Raw genomic sequence first — 19016 nt, forward strand, 5'->3', positions numbered from 1 at the left:
TTCTTCTTCTTTGTTGATTGTTGATTTTTCTCTGCCGTGGGTGTCACTGCATTTGAAACGTGAGGCGTTTGATAGAAACGACAACTGAAGACGTGCGCTTTGGCTTGAAACGGTTGTTAAAAAAGATTATAGTAACTATTGCCTTGGATGTCTCCTCATTATTAGGGGTTGCAACTGTAATTGAACGTGAATTGAGAAGAAAATAAAGTAACTGTATTTCCTTTAATTAAACGTGATTGACAAAAAAATAAAGTGACTGTATTTCCTTTAAAAGTGATTATATTATATATATTTTTTAGTTTCAATTTTAAAAAGTATTTTGCCCAAAAACGTGGGACTCCATGATGTGAGTAACTGAATTGGTTAATTATTTAAATTTTATTAGCTTTTTTCTATTTTAAAATTTTCTTGAATCTCCAAATTTACTGGAGTTTTGTCCTAAAATATAACACGTGTTGATATTTTATTTTGACACTTGGCATAATTTCATAAATTTGCTTCTCTTTTTATATATTAATAGATATGTGTAATAAAAGTTTGAGAAAAATATCTCATGCTAGAATTTTAAAGTATGCTGGGCAAGACTTTTTCTCATGCTGAGTTGAAATTTCTTTAATAATAAGTTATAGTAATCGATAGAATTTTATCACAAATCTGATTTAGAAAAATCAGGAGCATACTTTAGAATTTTAGCGCGGAATAATTTTCTTAAAATATTTCTTTAACTAGATCAAAATATAACTATAGTTTAAAAGAGAAAGCCTAAAAACACCCAAATTGAAACCCATAAACCGATATCCATTACCCAAACGGAAAACAATCAAAATAAATTCTATCCAAATACAACTCTGTCGCGGTTTTCATTCTTCTATTTTCCTCCTGGAAAACAAGATCTATACTACTACTATACTATCTTTTATTATCGTGTGTGTGATAATAACCCAAAGTTCACCCTTTTATCTCGCTTTATATATTCCAAGTACTCTGTCATTTAAATCTGTTCAAATTCTAAAACTGAGTTTTAATTTGGGCAAACAAAATTTAAAAGAATGGGAAAAAATCAAGCTTACAAAGCTATGCAGCGAGCGAGGGTTGGTTCTAGCTCAGGCGGACCTGAAGATGTTGATGATGGAATGGTTCGTCCCTTTTCACACTATTCTATTTCACTTAAACTTCATTCATTTTCCTTTTGTGGTTTGATTTTTTGAATATTTGTTTTAGATTTTTATTTGGTTGTAAATTATTGTTGACTTAATAATTTTAGTGTTGCTTTTGCGTATGGTTGAATTTTCAAGATATTATATTATCTTTTTGTTAAAAAGTTGTTGTGTTTAATTGTGTAAAATTATCTGCTTCAGCTTGGTCTGGTGTGGCAGAACTTTTTTTTAACTTTAGAACATCATTTTCTATTTCCAGTGGTGACATATGGTAATTATACGATGTGTAGGATAAGGCATAAGACTAGTCTTCTGAAAATGTTTTGGTGTAAAATGACTTTTGCCAATATGTGAGGAAAATCATTTTCTCCAGACATTGGGAGTGTGAGGAAACGATTTTCTATGTGCAAAACATGCCAATGGAGTTTAATTTTTCGGGACTCAAACCTCTGAATCTAGAGTCATTTCAACAAGAAAGACATGCAAAAACTTTTCTTTTTCTCAGAGTCCTAAGGCAGAATAATATACACATAGTAGCACGGAGCAAAAAAAATGACAATCTTGACTAGTGAAAAAGTAACTGGAAAACAAGAAGAAGAGGAGATTCAACATACCCTTATATGGAAACAACTTTCACTGTTAAGAAATTAACAACTGTAACTGGAAGTATTTGATCAAGCTTCATGATGGTAAAAGATAAGAAAAACAATTACTCATTTCATTGATTGTATAGGACAATTAAAGTCTAATTAATTCTGAGTAGCGTTATCTCTAGACTCTAATTATTTTAGTTTGTATTTGTGATGCTTATGTTTTTCTTCAAATTTTTTCCTTAAAGTTTATATAATTGAGCTAACTTTTTCTATTTAGTATGTTGGAGAATTTTCTGTTCCTTGTTTTTGTGCTTTGTCTGATGAGGACTGTCGCAGGTGGATGGTTCTTTTCATACACCAGAGTGGCATGCTGCTCGTTTGGCAAGCCTTAAAACTTCTCATACAGTTACCTGGGAAGAGTACAAAAAGAAACAGAAGGTAACATACTCAGCCACCTTGATGGTCATAGGAGAGTGTACATATTTTTGGTTTGTAGTTTGCAGGTTTTGCTTACTTGGACTGCATGGCTTCAAATTTGATCAGTTTGTTGCTTTCTGAAGCTAGGTAGAAAATAGAAAGAAAATGTTAGTTGATGTATTAGGTTGTTACATCGAAGTCCAGTTATATAAGAAAACATGGTTAAATTTGTTTAATAAACACCATTGCAATTGTCTTAAATGAAACTATGAAAGTAAACATACCTACATGTAGGTACAGTGAGAACACTTAAGAAGCGAACCTTGAAGAAAGATATGAAAAGAGGAACTAAGTATGCTTGGTTATGGTATATTAGTGCTGGATATTTTTGCAGACACCACTAGCCCTACATACTGAGGAACAACTCCAGTATGCAGAATGTGTCTAGATGGCCTTGCTTTAATCATTATGTTGTTTTGTACAACTAGCAAGTAATTGCATGAACATTTGGAGGTTGGATACCCAGACCCCACTTGTTGGGATCAAACTGGGTTTTTTGTTGTTGTATTTGGAGGTTGGATATTTTTAGCTGTTACTAACTACCTGGTTCTTGGAGGACTTCTGCATTTTGTGGATGACTACTAGTATTATTTTCTTATAGAAAAAAAAAATTATTTCTACTGTTTCCTGATAATATAGCTGTTCTTTCTTACTCTCTGTGTCTTATTCTGGAGGTGCATAATACTAATGATACTCTTTTAGGAAGAAGAAATGAGAAAAGGCGAGCTAGAAGCAGACAAAGATAAAATGATGAGGGAATACAGAGCTCAGCTAGATGCTGAAAGGGCCATCAAGCTCTCTCAGGGGAGGAACCATTCCAGCAGTAAACACAGCCGTAAAAAGGGTACAGTGTTCTGAAATTGCAGAATGGGACAATTTTCTAGTTCTTTTAGTTATAGTTATATCTTTAGTGTGTTAAATTTCTAATGCCTTAATCAGTTCTTCCTTGACGGTGAAATTCATTGTTGCAGATAAGAAGGACAAAGATACAAAGAAGCACAAAAGCAAAAAGAGAAAGGTGAAGATTTTGTTCAATATAGACCTCTTTCCTTTGCTTGTGAGAATGAAAAGTTGCCCATAATCTTACTTAGGTTAAGCATGGTTGTCTTTTTATACCATGAAATAAACATGTTTAAAGATCTTTTAGTGCTGTTGGTTTTTCTATCCTAAAGTGGCAAGTTGTAGCTACCTGAACCATCTTGCTTGATACCATATCATTTGCATTGCATTTAGATGAAACGAAATGTTATTTTTTGGGTTAGAACTTATTCTATAATTTTTCAAATAGAGAAAAAGTTATGTAACTGAAGACAGCGACATTCTTCCCTAGTAAAAAGGTGCAAATACCCATTTCTATCTTCAGTGAGAAATTGGTTGATCTAATTTTTGGTCGATTAGGGGTTTCACTGGTCTTAGAAACTTAGAATCAGATTCACCAATAAAGGTTTTGTGAATGGCGCATTGGTGCTTGGGATATTGTACTTCCATATCATGGCCAGGTCCTCCTGCCAGTTTTGAGCTTCCTAGTAGCACCTTTTGATTTTCTCTAAGCCATCTAACTTAACTATGTTGTAGCTGATGAAAACAAAAAGAGGAGAATTTTTAGTTTCAGGTGAGATAAAGATTGTCTGCGGTTCTCATTGCTTTCACTTGCTGCTGAATGAATCCTTGATCATTGGACTAATTGATGAGATTTAAAGGACTTTTGAGGTCTGTCTATTATATGTTAACCAGAGCTGTCTGTGCATGTTATAAGAAATTTCAATATAGCACGCTTATGCTTACAATTTCCACCTATATATGGTAAGATGAAATTTCAAAGTGATAGATTGAATTTGAATTGGTTCAATTTGACAAGAGAGAGTTACTCCCGCGGTTGAGCCCCTCCTTTTCCAACCAAAACATTGGGAGTTCGAGTAAATATAGGGGAAGTGGGAAAACAACATTAAATACCTTGGGGAGGGGGTTTACCAAATCAACCGAAAAAATGATTTATTCCTGATTCTTGATTGTCATTTCTCATGTCTTAAAGTGACCGACTATGTTGTTGGAACAAAACATTGCCCCCTAGGGTTAGTTCAAGTGGCAAAGATTGAGGGTCTTGTGACATAGATCACTGGTTTGAGCACTGTGCCATGCAAACTAAGCCTGGTATTTAAGTGGAGAAGGGTAAAGGGGACGCATTATCCCCGAGTTTCGAGGTGGCGGTTGGTCCTAAGAGGTTGACCCATATGGATTTTGTTAGAATAGTCATGTAAATAGGAGTAAATAAATAACCCTAATCCAATATATATTAGGAGTAGGACATGTTATGTGTGTATATATATAGGGCTCATTGTAACATATGAATATACATCAATAATATATTTTCTCCCGTGCTTTCTCACATGGTATCAGAGCAACCGTGAGAAATTTATCGTTGTGCGTCATTCCAACGATATCCGGGAAGAAACAACTCAGTCACCGTGCAATTTTCCGGTGACCTAAGTGACTAATTGCGTCAAAGTCACTAATTATCAGTGTTGTGCAAAAACCAACACCACCACAGGGTTCCCAAGGCTCCGGCGACCAAACCCCAGTAAACCCCACCGGAAAACACCCCCTCACGCGCCCTCATGCGCCGGCGATATTCCGGCAAATCTGACCCAGGCGACCCCACGCGCACTGTTTCGGCCATTTTTTGAAAATCTTCCAGTTGGACAGTCGGATCGCCTAGTAATTCCGAGTCTGTCCATACCTTTTTCGTTTGATTCCGACCACTTTGAGTTTTTCCGGCGACTACACTGATTTTTCCGGCAGCTACAGTACTTTTCCGGCAAACACAGTGTTTTCTTCATCTGTCTCAGAGAATTTTCAGTTGATTCTTTTTTGTTATTTAGTGATAATCCAACCATGTCTTTGGGAGTCGATGCTTTCGGGTCTAGAAACCCGAGTTCTGGCAGTTCCGGTGTTATGATTACCTCAGAACCTTTAATGGGAGGTTCAAACTACTTAGATTGGGCTTCATCTGTCGAGTTGTGGTGTAAAGGTCAAAGAGTTCAAGATCATTTAACAAAAAAGGCTAGCGAAGGTGATGAAAAGGCCAAAACACAGTGGGAGAAGGTCGATGCTCAGTTATGTAGTATCCTGTGGCGATCTATTGATTCCAAGTTGATGCCCTTGTTCCGTCCATTCCAGACATGTTATTTAGTTTGGGAAAAGGCTCGTAATCTATACACTAATGACATATCTCGTTTCTATGATGTAATATCGCGAATGACAAGCTTGAAGAAACAGGAATTAGATATGTCTACTTACTTGGGACAAGTTCAGGCAGTCATGGAAGAATTTGAGACGTTGATGCCAGTTTCTGCTAGTATTGAAAAACAACAAGAGCAACGACAGAAGATGTTTCTAGTTCTTACACTCGCTGGACTCCCTAATGACCTTGATTCAGTACGTGACCAGATTTTGGCTAGTCCAACCGTCCCTCAGTTGATGAATTATTCTCTCGATTACTTCGCCTTGCTGCAGCACCTAGTCACCCAGTGAGCTCATCACAGACACTTGACTCATCTGTCCTCTTATCCCAATCAGTGGACAATCGGGCATCTCATACTATGGAAAATAGACGAGGAGGAGGTCGTTTTGGAAGATCTAGACCCAAGTGCTCCTATTGTCATAAACTTGGACACACTCGTGATGTATGCTATTCTTTACATGGCCGCCCAACCAAAAATGCTTATGTTGCTCAGACTGAGACTACAGGTAACCAGGGATTTTCTTTATCTGAAGGGGAGTATAATGAGTTCCTTCAGTATCGAGCAAGTAAGCAGACATCTCCACAAGTAGCTTCTGTTGCTCAGACTAATACTTCTGTTGCTGGTAATTCTTTTGCTTGTGTTTCCCAGTCTAGTCCTCCTGGACAATGGGTTGTGGACTCAGCCGCTTCTGATCATATCTCTGGTAATAAATCACTTTTGTCAAATATTGCGTATTCACAGTCTCTTCCCACTGTTACTTTAGCCAATGGGTCTCAAACCAAAGCAAAAGGAGTTGGACAAGCGAATCCCCTACCCTCTGTCACTCTAGATTCCGTTCTCTATGTCCCTGGCTGTCCTTTTAATCTTGCATCTGTTAGTCGTTTGACTCGTGCCCTCCATTGTGGTATATATTTTATTGATGATTCTTTTATTATGCAGGACCGCAGTACAGGGCAGACGATTGGAACAGGACTTGAATCAGAAGGGCTTTACTACCTTAACTCCCTAAAATCCTCCAAGGCATGTCTAGTTACAGATCCTCCGGACCTAATTCACAGACGTTTAGGACATCCAAGCTTATCCAAGCTTCAGAAGATGGTGCCTGGTTTGTCTAGTTTATCCACATTAGAGTGTGAGTCATGTCAGCTCGGGAAACATACCCGAGCCTCCTATCCTCGTAGTATTGAGAGTCACGCAGAGTCTATTTTTTCTTTAGTTCACTCTGATATATGGGGTCCTAGTAGAGTCAGTTCAACCTTGGGATTTCGTTATTTTGTTAGTTTTATTGATGATCATTCAAGATGTACTTGGATTTTCTTAATGAAAGATCGTTCTGAGTTGTTTTCTATATTCCAGAATTTTTGTGCTGAAATTAAAAATCAATTTGGTGTTTCCATTCGCACTTTTCGCAGTGATAATGCCTTAGAATATTTATCCTCTCAATTTCAGCAGTTTATGACTTCTCAAGGAATTATTCATCAGACCTCTTGTCCTTATACCCCTCAGCAAAATGGGGTTGCAGAGAGAAAGAATAGGCACATCATTGAGACTGCTCGCACACTTCTCATTGAATCTCATGTTCCGCTGCGTTTTTGGGGCGATGCAGTTCTCACAGCTTGTTATTTAGTTAATCGGATGCCTTCCTCTCCCATCCAGAATCAGATACCGTATGCAGTATTGTTTCCCCAATCACCCGTATACTCTGTTCCCCCTCGTGTTTTTGGGAGCACTTGTTTCGTTCATAACCTAGCCCCTGGGAAAGATAAGTTAGCTCCTCGTGCTCTCAAGTGTGTCTTCCTTGGTTATTCTCGTGTTCAGAAGGGATATCGTTGTTACTCACTTGATCTTCGTAGGTACTTTATGTCCTCTGACGTCACATTTTTTGAGTCTAAACCTTTCTTTACCTCTTCTGACCTTTCTGACCCCCTTGATATATCTGAGGTCTTACCTATACCGACCTTTAAGGAGTCTACTATAGCTCCTCCTTCACCTTCCGCCACAGAAGTCTTACCCGAGTCTCCTATAGCTCCTCCTTCACCTTCCGCTATAGAAGTCTTATCCATTCCAACCGTTGAGGAGTCTAGTGCCACAGGAACACCACTTTTGACATATCATCGTCGTCCGCGCCCAGCATCAGGTCCAGCTGATTCATGTCCTGCACCCGACCCTGCTAATACTGCGGACTTGTCTCCTCTTAATCAACCGATTGCACTTCGGAAAGGTATACGGGCCACCCTTAATCCTAATCCCCATTATGTCGGTTTGAGTTATCATCGTTTGTCATCACCCTATTATGCTTTTCTATCTTCTTTGTCCTCTGTTTCCATCCCTAAGTCTACAGGTGAAGCATTGTCTCATCCAGGATGGCGACAGGCTATGATTGACGAGATGTCTGCTTTACATACGAGTGGTACTTGGGAGCTCGTCCCTCTTCCTTCAGGTAAATCTACTGTTGGTTGTCGTTGGGTGTATGCAGTCAAGGTTGGTCCGGATGGTAAGGTTGATCGTCTTAAGGCTCGTCTTGTTGCCAAAGGATATACTCAGATATTTGGGCTCGATTACAGTGATACCTTCTCTCCTGTGGCTAAGATAGCATCAGTCCGCCTTTTTCTATCCATGGCTGCTGTTCGCCATTGGCCCCTCTATCAGCTGGACATTAAGAATGCTTTTTTACACGGTGACCTTGAGGATGAAGTTTATATGGAGCAACCACCTGGGTTTGTTGCTCAGGGGGAGTCTCGTGGCCTTGTATGTCGCTTGCGTCGGTCACTTTATGGTCTAAAGCAGTCTCCTCGAGCCTGGTTTGGTAAGTTCAGCACAGTTATTCGAGAATTTGGCATGATTCAGAGTGAAGCTGATCACTCTGTATTCTATCGGCATTCTGCCTCGAGTCTCTGTATTTATCTGGTGGTCTATGTTGACGACATTGTTATTACCGGCAATGACCAGGATGGTATTACTAAATTGAAGCAACATCTCTTGCAACACTTTCAGACTAAGGATCTGGGCAAACTAAAGTATTTTCTGGGTATTGAGGTCGCTCAGTCTAGCTCAGGTGTTGTGATCTCACAACGAAAGTATGCCTTAGATATTCTTGAAGAGACAGGAATGACAGGTTGTAGACCGGTTGACACTCCGATGGATCCGAATTCTAAACTTATGCCAGGACAGGGGGAACCTCTTAGCGATCCTGCAAGATATAGACGGTTGGTTGGTAAATTAAATTACCTTACAGTGACAAGACCTGACATTTCCTTTTCTGTGAGTGTTGTGAGTCAGTTTATGGATTCTCCGTGTGATAGTCATTGGGATGCAGTTGTTCGCATTCTTCGGTATATAAAATCAGCTCCAGGCAAAGGTTTATTGTTTGAGGGTCGAGGCCATGAGCAGATCGTTGGATACTCAGATGCTGATTGGGCAGGATCACCTTCTGATAGACGTTCTACGTCTGGATATTGTGTCTTGGTAGGAGGAAATTTGGTGTCCTGGAAGAGCAAGAAACAGAATGTGGTTGCTCGGTCTAGTGCAGAAGCAGAATATCGAGCGATGGCTATGGCGACATGTGAGCTAATTTGGATCAAACAGTTGCTCAAGGAGTTGAAATTTGGTGAGATTAGTCAGATGGGACTTGTGTGTGATAATCAAGCTGCTCTTCATATTGCGTCAAATCCAGTGTTCCATGAGAGAACTAAACACATTGAGATTGACTGTCACTTTGTTAGAGAAAAGATACTCTCGGGAGATATTGCTACAAAGTTTGTGAAGTCGAATGATCAGCTTGCAGATATTTTCACCAAGTCCCTCACTGGTCCTCGTATTAACTACATATGTAACAAGCTCGGTACATATGATATATATGCACCAGCTTGAGGGGGAGTGTTAGAATAGTCATGTAAATAGGAGTAAATAAATAACCCTAATCCAATATATATTAGGAGTAGGACATGTTATGTGTGTATATATATAGGGCTCATTGTAACATATGAATATACATCAATAATATATTTTCTCCCGTGCTTTCTCACAGATTTCTTGGTCATCAAGAAGAAAAACATGTTGAAAAAAAGGATATGATTATAAGACAGAAAAGGGTTATTAGATGATCTATGTGCTTGGAATGAAAGAAATGTCAAAAACATAAATAACCTGGAAAGATTAAAATAGGGAAAATTAGCTAACATATATTTGACTTGATGAGATAAGAAGTAACACATGCTAATCCTTAAAACTAACAATTGAGAGCTTCATATGTACTTCTATAAGCGTCTGAACAGGTAATTGCTTGACCAAAAATTTGAACTTACTAAATCTTTCTTGCTATTAGTTATCAATGTTCTATTCTAATTGGTCTCTCTGTTAAATGTTGAACATGCAGTAGTTGAACCAAATGAATTTCCATGAAGAATAGCTTAGCAATTGTCAAATAGTCTGTATACTTTTATCTCCATGTTGAATATAAACTAAAAATTTGTACTAAAAACAAATGGAGTGCCTCCCTAGTACAAGGGAAGCAAAAAAGAGAGAAGTCTCAACAGTAAAACCTATAACACCTTTAGATGATCTTGTAGATGTTACCCCCTAGATTTATCTGTCTGAAATCCTTGATACTGTTTGCCTTGTCCAATAATTGTAATTAAAGAAGAAGCATTAGTACTCTTCTCAAATTTTCTTCTAGAATGGAAATGTCTTACTGCACTCATGCCTTTGGATTTTTGATTTACTCAACTCTTCTATTTTCGATTCAAAACGAAGAAAGGATAAAATAGAAGTTACTAACTTGAAATCCAATTCTAAAAGTAAAAGATTAAAATCAAGAAAATAAAGTAATAGTAAAGCAAAGTCATAGTAAAATACAACGATTTTTCTAAAGTATATTTCAAATTGAAGTAGATTTCTTCTTTATTATGTTCCAACTTTGATAATTGTCATTAAAGAAGAAGCATTGGTACTCTTCTCAAATTTTCTTCTAGAATGGAAATGTCATGATATTTTCTTTATTTATGTTCCAACTTCGATAAAAGAAGTTGTAAAATCGTCAAGGTATGTACTTTATCCCCTGCATTGCTGCTAATTACCCTTATGTTTCCTTCTCCATGAACTCTCTCTCCGAACACTCTTATTTCCTCCCGTATGTTACTAAAATCCACTCCTAGTTTGGTACCTTCTCTAATTCTTTATACAATTGTCTGTAGAAGACCTTAATAGCTCTCTTACTTCCTCTTTTTCCTCTTACTTTAGTTGTCCACCTCAATTATGTTCACAAATCTCTTCTCTTAGTGTAAGCTAATCAATTCAAAATTAACATGGCTGACACAGTCACACTTTTTTAGTCGCAACACCGTTATTTTTTTTATCTGTTTGCCAATTGTCATATTTGGTAACTCCCCCTTCACTTCTTCATTTTCTCTACCCTTTTTAAATCCATCTTTGTCCACCTCAATTATGTTCACAAATCTCTTCTCTTAGTGTAAGCGAATCAATTCAAAATTAACATGGCTGACACAGTCACACTTTTTTAGTCGCAACACCATTATTTTTTTTTATCTGTTTGCCAATTATCATATTTGGTAACTCCCCCTTCACTTCTTCATTTTCTCTACCCTTTTTAAATCCATCTTCCCCTCTTTCATTTCTTCCTCTGAGTTTGTTCATTAGACGCCTCAGCTTTGTTTCTACCCTACTGCTCCACTTTCTTCATTTTTTAACAGATCTAATTCCCCCGCCAAAGAGAAGTATGGGTGTACTAGAACTCAATCAACTTCCCCACCAATTACCAGCTATTTCCTTAGTTGTGTGCCGCGACCACTTCTTTTCAAATCTGAAAATGTTTTCAACCTCTTCCATCCTACTACCACTAGCAAGTGGGTATATAGTCTAATGTGAGTGAGGAAGAGGTACGTGGATGGCCTCTGGAACTGTCTCCTCCACTCTGTCTAGATAAGAAATTTGTCAGATCCCTCCCAATAACCCATGGAATCTCCTGCCCGTCTTCTACCCTGAAACTCTCCATACACTCCCCACAAAAGATTCTGGTATTTCCCCCTTTTTCAGTTGCAACCACACTAACGAGAAACCCCCCCCCCCCCCCCCCAAAAAAAAGAAAAAAAGAAAATCTCTTCTTTCCACGCCCCTCTACGCATCTCACATGTGTTTCATAATTGATGAGCATTCCAAATCTTTTAGTTCCTCACCATACCTTCATTACCTGCTTCTCACCTTCGTTGCTCTATATCAGATAAGAGTTATATTACTCAAACCCCTCAAACTCCGTCCGGAAGATTCCGGACACAAGAATCTGCATCTGAACTAATGTTGATAAATTATTCCTTTCGTCTCACTCCCTTCCTACCTTCTTGTTCCTCCTGTCGAGCATTTTCTTATTTCTCCGATTTGTCCCCGACTCTTCCCTTTCATCCAGTATCTTACTATCTCCATTTTGCCCTCTGCACAACATTCCGCTCTCCCAATTATTCGTTAACTCACTTGCCTGTCATTTCTTTCATCTGAAGGTCATTTTGCTTTAAGGTACCTTTACAACCATGATGCATAGGGGAGGTGCATGTTCTGCTCTTTTGTCTATCAAACTACAATTTTATACTTTAACAAAGCAATGATGCCTTTAAAAACAAAAAACTATTTATACAAGTAGCTAAGTAGAAATAGAGAGGACCTCTGTTCAGAACTGTGAGAAATGATACACGGAAAAATATTATGTTATTGATGTACCCTAACTATAATGCAAGTACCCCTATTTATAACAATACACAATACCTATGCTACTCCTATTTCATGGAGGACTATGCTTATTTACATAACAACTAACTAACTAACAATCCCTCTCAAGCCGGTGCATAGAAATCATATGTACCGAGCTTGTTACATATATAACTAATACGAAGACCAGTGAGGGGCTTGGGGAAAAATTCTGCAAGCTGATCATTCGACTTCACAAACTTTGTAGCAATATCTCCTGAGAGTATCTTTTCTCTAACGAAGTGATAGTTAATCTCAATGTGTGTAGTTCTCTCATGGATCACCTCTTTCTTTATTTTACAGATATGGATTTTATCGAATTTTATCGATCAATAATAATAATGCCAGTAATTTGAACGTGGTATATAGACTTAATTTCTTTATGAACTCCTAATTTTATCAATTCCAATAAATTAATCAAATTCAAAATTTGATTCAGATAGGAATCCAAAAAGATGGTTGGTACATTTTTTTCATTCACAAAAGCGACTAATTTAAACCTAAAATCCTAAAATAAAGAAGATTCTATTGATAAAATTTGATGCAATATGGAGGGCAGCTTGATTATCGCACGCAAGTTCCATCTGGCTGATTTCACCAAATTTCAACTCCTTGAGCAATTGTTTGATCCAAACTAGCTCACATGTTGCCATAGCCATTGCTCAATATTCTGCTTCCGTACTAGACCGAGCACCTACATTCTGTTTGGTCTTCTAAGATACCAAATTGCCTCATACTAAAATACAATATCCAGACGTAGAACGTCTATCTGAAGATAATCTTGCCCAATCAGCATCTGAGTATCCAACAATCTGCTCATGGCCTTGATCCTCAAACAATAACCCTTTTCCTGGAGCCGATTTTTTGATACCAAAGAATGTGGACAGCTGCATCTCAATGACTATCAGAGGGAGATTCCATAAACTGACTTACAACACTCACAGGAAAGGAAATGTGAGGTCTAGTCACTATGAGATAAATTTAATTTAACAACCAGCCGCTTATATCTTGCAGGATCGCTAAGCAGCTCCCCTTGTCTTGGCAGAAGTTTAAAATTCGAATCCATCAGAGTGTCAACAGGTCTACAGCCTGTCATTCCTGTCTCCTCAAGAATGTGTAAGGCATACTTCCGTCGTGAGATCACAATATCTGAGCTAGACTGAGTGACCTCAATACCCAGAAAATACTTTAATTTGCCCAGATCCTTTGTATGAAAGTATTGAAAAAGATGTTGCTTAAATTTAGTAATACCATCCTGATCATTGCCGGTAATAAATACAGAGACTTGAAGCAGAATGCCGATAAAACACGGAATGATCAGCTTCACTTCGAGTCATGCCGAACTCCTGGATAACTTTGCTAAACTTACCAAACCAGGCTCGAGGAGACTACTTTAGACCACAAAAGTGACCGGCGCAAGTGACATACAAAGCCACGAGACTCCCCCTGAGCAACAAAACCAGGTGGCTGCTCCATATAAATTTCATCCTCAAGGTCACCGTGAAGAAAAACATTCTTAATGTCCAGTTGATAGAGAGGCCAATGGCAAATAACAACCATGGATAGAAAAAGGTGAACTGATGCTATTTTAGCCACGAGAGAGAAAGTATCATTGTAATCGAGCCCAAATATTTGAGTATACCCTTTGGCAACAAGATGGGCCTTAACTCGATCAACGTGGCCACCCGGACCCGCTTTGACTGTATAAACCCAACGACAACCAAAAGTAAATTTACCTGAATGAAGAGGAACAAGCTCTCAAGTACCACTCGTATGTAAAGCAGGCATCTCTTCAATCCTGGCCTGTGCCATCCTGGATGAGACAATGCTTCACCTGTAGACATAGATAGGGATGGAAATAGAGGACAAAGAAGATATAAAAGCATAATGGGGTGATGACAGACGATGATAACTTAAATCGACACAATGGGGTTTAGGATTAAGTGTGGTCTGTATATCTTTCCGAAGTGCAATTGGCGTACTAGGAAGAGACACGTCCTAGGAGTAGGGTCAGGTGCAGGACGTGAATCAGTTGGGCCTGATGCTGAGTGCGGACGACGACGATAAGTCAAGAGTGGTGTTCCTGTGGCTGGGGATCTAGGAGGAGCAATACTAGACTCTTTAACGGTTGGAATGGGTAAGACTTCTGTGGCAGAAGGTGGAGGAGGAGCTATAGTAAACTCCTCAAAGGTCGGTATAGGTAAGACCTCAGATATATCAAAGTGGTCAGAAGCGGTAAAGAAAGGTTCAGACGCAAAAAAAGTGACGCCAACTGACATAAATTACCTACGAAGATCAGATGAGTAATAACGATATCCCTTCTGAACACGAGAATAACAAAGGAAGACAAACTTGAGAGCACGAGGAGCTAACTTATCTTTCCTAGGGCTAAGTTATGAATGAAACATGTGCTCCCAAAAACACGAGGGGGAAGAGAGTATAAGTGTGACTGGGGAAACAATACTGAATATAGAATCTGATTTTGGATGGGATATGAAGTTATCCGATTAATCAAATAACTGGCTATGTGAACTGCATCCCCCCAAAAACACAATGGAATACGAGATTCAATGACAAGAATCTCAATGAAGTGCCTATTCTTTCTCTCTGCAACCCTATTTTGCTGAGGGGTACAAGGACAAGATGTCTGATGAATAATTCCTTGAGAAGTTATAAACTGTTGAAACTGAGGGGATAAATATTCTAAGGCATTATCACTATGTAAAGTGCGAATAGAAATATCAAATTGTTATTTGATTTCAGCACAAAAATTCTGAAATATAGAAAACAACTCAGAACGATCTTTCATTAAGAAAAGCCAAGTACATCTTGAATAATCATCAATGAAACTAACAAATAACGAACTCCCAAGGTTGAATAGGGCCCCATGTATCAGATTGAACAAAAGAGAAAACATACTCTCAAGACTCTCAACACTACGCGGAAAGGAGGCTCAGGTATGTTTCCCAAGCAGACGCGACTCACAATCTAATGTACACAAATTAGACAAACTAGGCACTATCTTTTGAAGCTTGGATAAACTCGGATGTCCTAAACATCTGTGAATTAGGTTTGGAGGATCTGTAACTAGACATGCTGGGGAGCGATTTAGTTAGTCAAGGTAGTAAAGGCCTTCTGATTCACGCCCTCTGGCAATCGTCTGTCCCGTACTGCGGTCCAGCATAATAAAAGAATCATCAATAAAATATATACCACAATGGAGGGCACGAATCAAACGACTAACATATGCAAGACTAAAAGGACAGACAGGGACATAAAAGAACTGAATCTAGAGTGACAGAAGATAAGGGATTAGCTTGTCCTACTCCTTTTGCTTTAGTTTGAATCCCATTGGCTAAAGTAATAGTGGGAAGAGACTGTGAATACACAATATTTGACAAAAGTGATTTATTACCAGAGATATGATCAGAAGCGCCTAAGTCCATGACCCATGGTCCAAAAGTACTAGATTGGGAAACACAAGCAAAAGAATTACTAGCAATATAAGTATCAGTCTAAGCAACCGAGGCTACTTGTGGAGATGTCTGCTTACTTGCTCGATACTGAAGGAACTCATTATATCCTTCAGATAAAGGAAATCCCTGGTTACCTGTAGTCTAGTCTTAGTCTGAGCAACATAAGTATTTTTAGGTGGTCGACCATGTAAAGAATAGCACACTTCACGAATGTGTCCAAGTTTATGACAATAAGAGCACATGGGTCTAGATCTCCCAAAACGACCTCCTCCTTGTCTATTCTCTATAGTTTGAGATGCCCGATTTTTCACTGTCTGGGATGCGAGAACAGAGGGGTCAAGTGTCTGTGATGAGATCATTGGGTGACTTGGTGCTGCAGCAAGGCGAAGTAATCGAGAGAACAATTCATAAACTGTAGGGACAGTCGGACTAGCCATAATCTGGTCACGCACTGAATCAAGGTCATTAGGAAGTCCAGCTAGTGTAAGAACTAGAAACATCTTTTGTCATTGCTCACTAGCCTTTTTGATTAAGTAATCTTGAACACCTTGACCTTTACACCACAACTCCAAAGACGAAGCCCAAGATAAATAATTTGAACTTCCAAGTAGAGGTTCAGAAGTAATCATACTGTTCTTGGAGCCAAAAGCATCAAGTTCGAGAGACATGATTGGATCAATTAATTACGAAGTCACAAAATTGGTGGCAAAGTTGGTTCAAAATTGTGTTAGGTCACAGAAACAGTGAACAAGCAGCTGAAAAAATACACTGTAGTCGCCGGAAACTGAAACAATCGCTGGAAAATAGAAAAGGTTATCGGAATATGATGAAACTTGAATGGGTAGGGTTGGAATTAGTAGGCAAGCAAACTGTTCTCAAGGAACTTCTCCAAAAAATGGCCGGAAAAGGTCATACCCGCCAGAGCGCGTGAGGTTGCTTCTGCCAGAGAGGTTGAGTGGGGTTTGGTCGTCGGACGATGATGGATCTTGTGGTAGCGTTGGATTTTGCACAACACTTACGGAGAGAGATGACGCAAGACAGTCGTGAAAAGTCACCGGAAAATTGAGGCACGATGACTTTCTGCTGTATTCTGGTTGCCGGATGTGTCTCACCACGGAAAAATAATACACGGAAAAATATTATGTTATTGATGTACCCTAACTATAACACAAGTGTTCCTATTTATAACAATACACAATATCTAGGCTACTCCTATTCCATGTAGGACTATCCTTATTTACGTAACAACTAACCAACAAGAACTAAAGCTTTGAAATTTTGAATTTTGTTTTTCTTTTCTTGAAGGTTTTGTGTGTAAAAGATCTCAATCGAAGGAAATGGCAGATGTATTTTCCACTTTTTCTATCCTCACAAGTATTGACCTTCAATAAGTACATAGGAAAAGTTAATTCTTATACATAGGTATTTGAGTCTGAAAAATATCTTAGACTTGCGGATATTAGTACGAGAAATTAAACGCAATGTTTTATTCCACTAGATTACAATAGATAATGGAATGGCTTCTGCGCTTTAGCTTGTAGAGCTATTGTAAGTTAGACACCGCACAAACTTTTTCTTAATTACTTGTACATTTTGGCTTAAGAATTTACAACTTACTGTGGACTTGTCGATTTATATTTGAAGATCTGCACAATAAATTGTCTGCTTGAGTAACATCTCAATGACACATATGCTACCTAATTCAGCATTCAAGGAGATATTCCGAATCTAGCTCTTCAAGTTCACCCTCTGAATCTTCAAGTTCTGACGATGATGATAGAGAATCCAGAAAATCAAGATCTAAGTCCAAGAGAAGGAAGAAAGAAAAGAAGCACCAGTCGAAGTCAAAGCAATCGACCAGTGACGATGAAAATGCTGATGGTCCTTTGCCACTGTCTAGGTTCTTTGGCAGCATGAAGAGCTAATTTCTCAGTTGACATGTACTTGTACTCTTTTTTTTTTTGGGTTGACATTGGATAAGATAGATCCTTTTTATTGATTATTATTATTATTGTTATTATTGTGTAATCAAGGATCATTGGTTTTTCAAGTAGAGTTTTGTATCCTGGTTTTAAATGAAATTCTATGTCTGTATCGAAAACAATTGTAGAAATACATTCACACGTTCCAAGCCTGCATTTAGCATTTTGCTAATTCCATTATATCGATGCATTTTGATGATAATGGTGTTAGCAAGAATCTTTTCTAGTCTGGAAGTATCTTGTTTCCCTGGAGTGGAAATGGCGGAATGTGAAGTACTTTTTGCATGAATATGAAACTGGGTATATATGTACAAAAGATAGAATTTTGTTTCCCATCAAATGGTAGGTAAGATTCTCTTTATCCAGATTTACCAGAGTATTTGGTATTCTTCGATTGAAGGGATTAGATTAAGATTATATATATATATATATATATATATATATACTAGTCTTAGGGTACGCGCGTTGCGCGTGTATCCTATGTTAATGAATACAAAATTTTTAAAAAGTTATAATGTGTTTGAGTTTATAAACTAAATTTTTAAAAAAATATAAATTTTTGAAAAATAATAAATATTGATCTTATTTAGCTAAATCAACAATAAAAAAAACTGCAATTAAATAAGTAGCATCTTTTTTATATTGTGATGAAATCCTATCACCCTTCTGATGAACTCATTCGTTATAAAATTATGAGTTAAAAAATATATTTAAATTATATCGAGTCTCAATTTATATGTCCATTAAAATATAAAATCTCTTGAATCTAAGAGGATTATTAGGCGATGTCATCCCAAAAGTACAAAACTATATTTCTTAATAATATATGCTACTAAATGCCTTTTGTACAAACCCAATACATGCATATATAACCAAATACAATAAATTTATAATAAAATCAAATACGATCAAATTAAAATAAGACCAAATACCATAATTTAAAATAAGCCAGTTGAGTCTCGTCTTATATAAGAGTGAACAACAAAACTATTATCATAATTACTAACTTAGATTGACCCAATGAACTATTCATCTAACTTACAACATGAAAAAATTGGAACAATAAACTGATATTTGACGTGTATATATAACCAAAAATATCTTTGTAACCAAAAATCTCACAAATACAATTCAGAATAGAAAAACACACCAGCACTGCTCATTTTGATTCAAAATGCATTAGAAACAAATGAATAAACATGCATAGCAGGTTAAAAAAAAATAGGAACTTCACTACTGCTGTAGTTATCTTCAACTGAAAAATAACAAGACCTACAATTGGCTTATAATTTTTCACTACTGCTGTAGTTACCTTCAACTGAAAAATGTTATCGTG

The 19016-nt window shown here is 37.7% G+C and overlaps 1 protein-coding gene across 1 annotated transcript; it reads left to right on the plus strand.

The window, feature by feature from the left end:
• LOC109227342 (protein FAM133) lies at positions 761-17843 on the plus strand. The gene is made up of 5 exons (XM_019392466.1): positions 761-1136; positions 2087-2188; positions 2930-3071; positions 3199-3245; positions 17405-17843. Exons 1-5 carry the CDS (start codon positions 1050-1052, stop codon positions 17621-17623), a joined length of 597 nt encoding a protein of 198 aa, XP_019248011.1. The 5' UTR covers positions 761-1049; the 3' UTR covers positions 17624-17843.

The sequence above is a fragment of the Nicotiana attenuata genome, chromosome 6 (assembly GCF_001879085.1).
Source record: "Nicotiana attenuata strain UT chromosome 6, NIATTr2, whole genome shotgun sequence".
Lineage (NCBI taxonomy): Eukaryota > Viridiplantae > Streptophyta > Magnoliopsida > Solanales > Solanaceae > Nicotiana > Nicotiana attenuata.

Excerpts from the sequence above, each read along its gene's own strand:
- LOC109227342 (XM_019392466.1), top strand. The coding sequence starts at position 1,050 with ATGGGAAAAAATCAAGCTTACAAAGCTATGCAGCGAGCGAGGGTTGGT. Across the intron at positions 1,137-2,086 it reads AAGATGTTGATGATGGAATG|GTGGATGGTTCTTTTCATAC; the intron begins GTTCGTCCCTTT and ends GGACTGTCGCAG. Across the intron at positions 3,072-3,198 it reads TAAACACAGCCGTAAAAAGG|ATAAGAAGGACAAAGATACA; the intron begins GTACAGTGTTCT and ends TCATTGTTGCAG.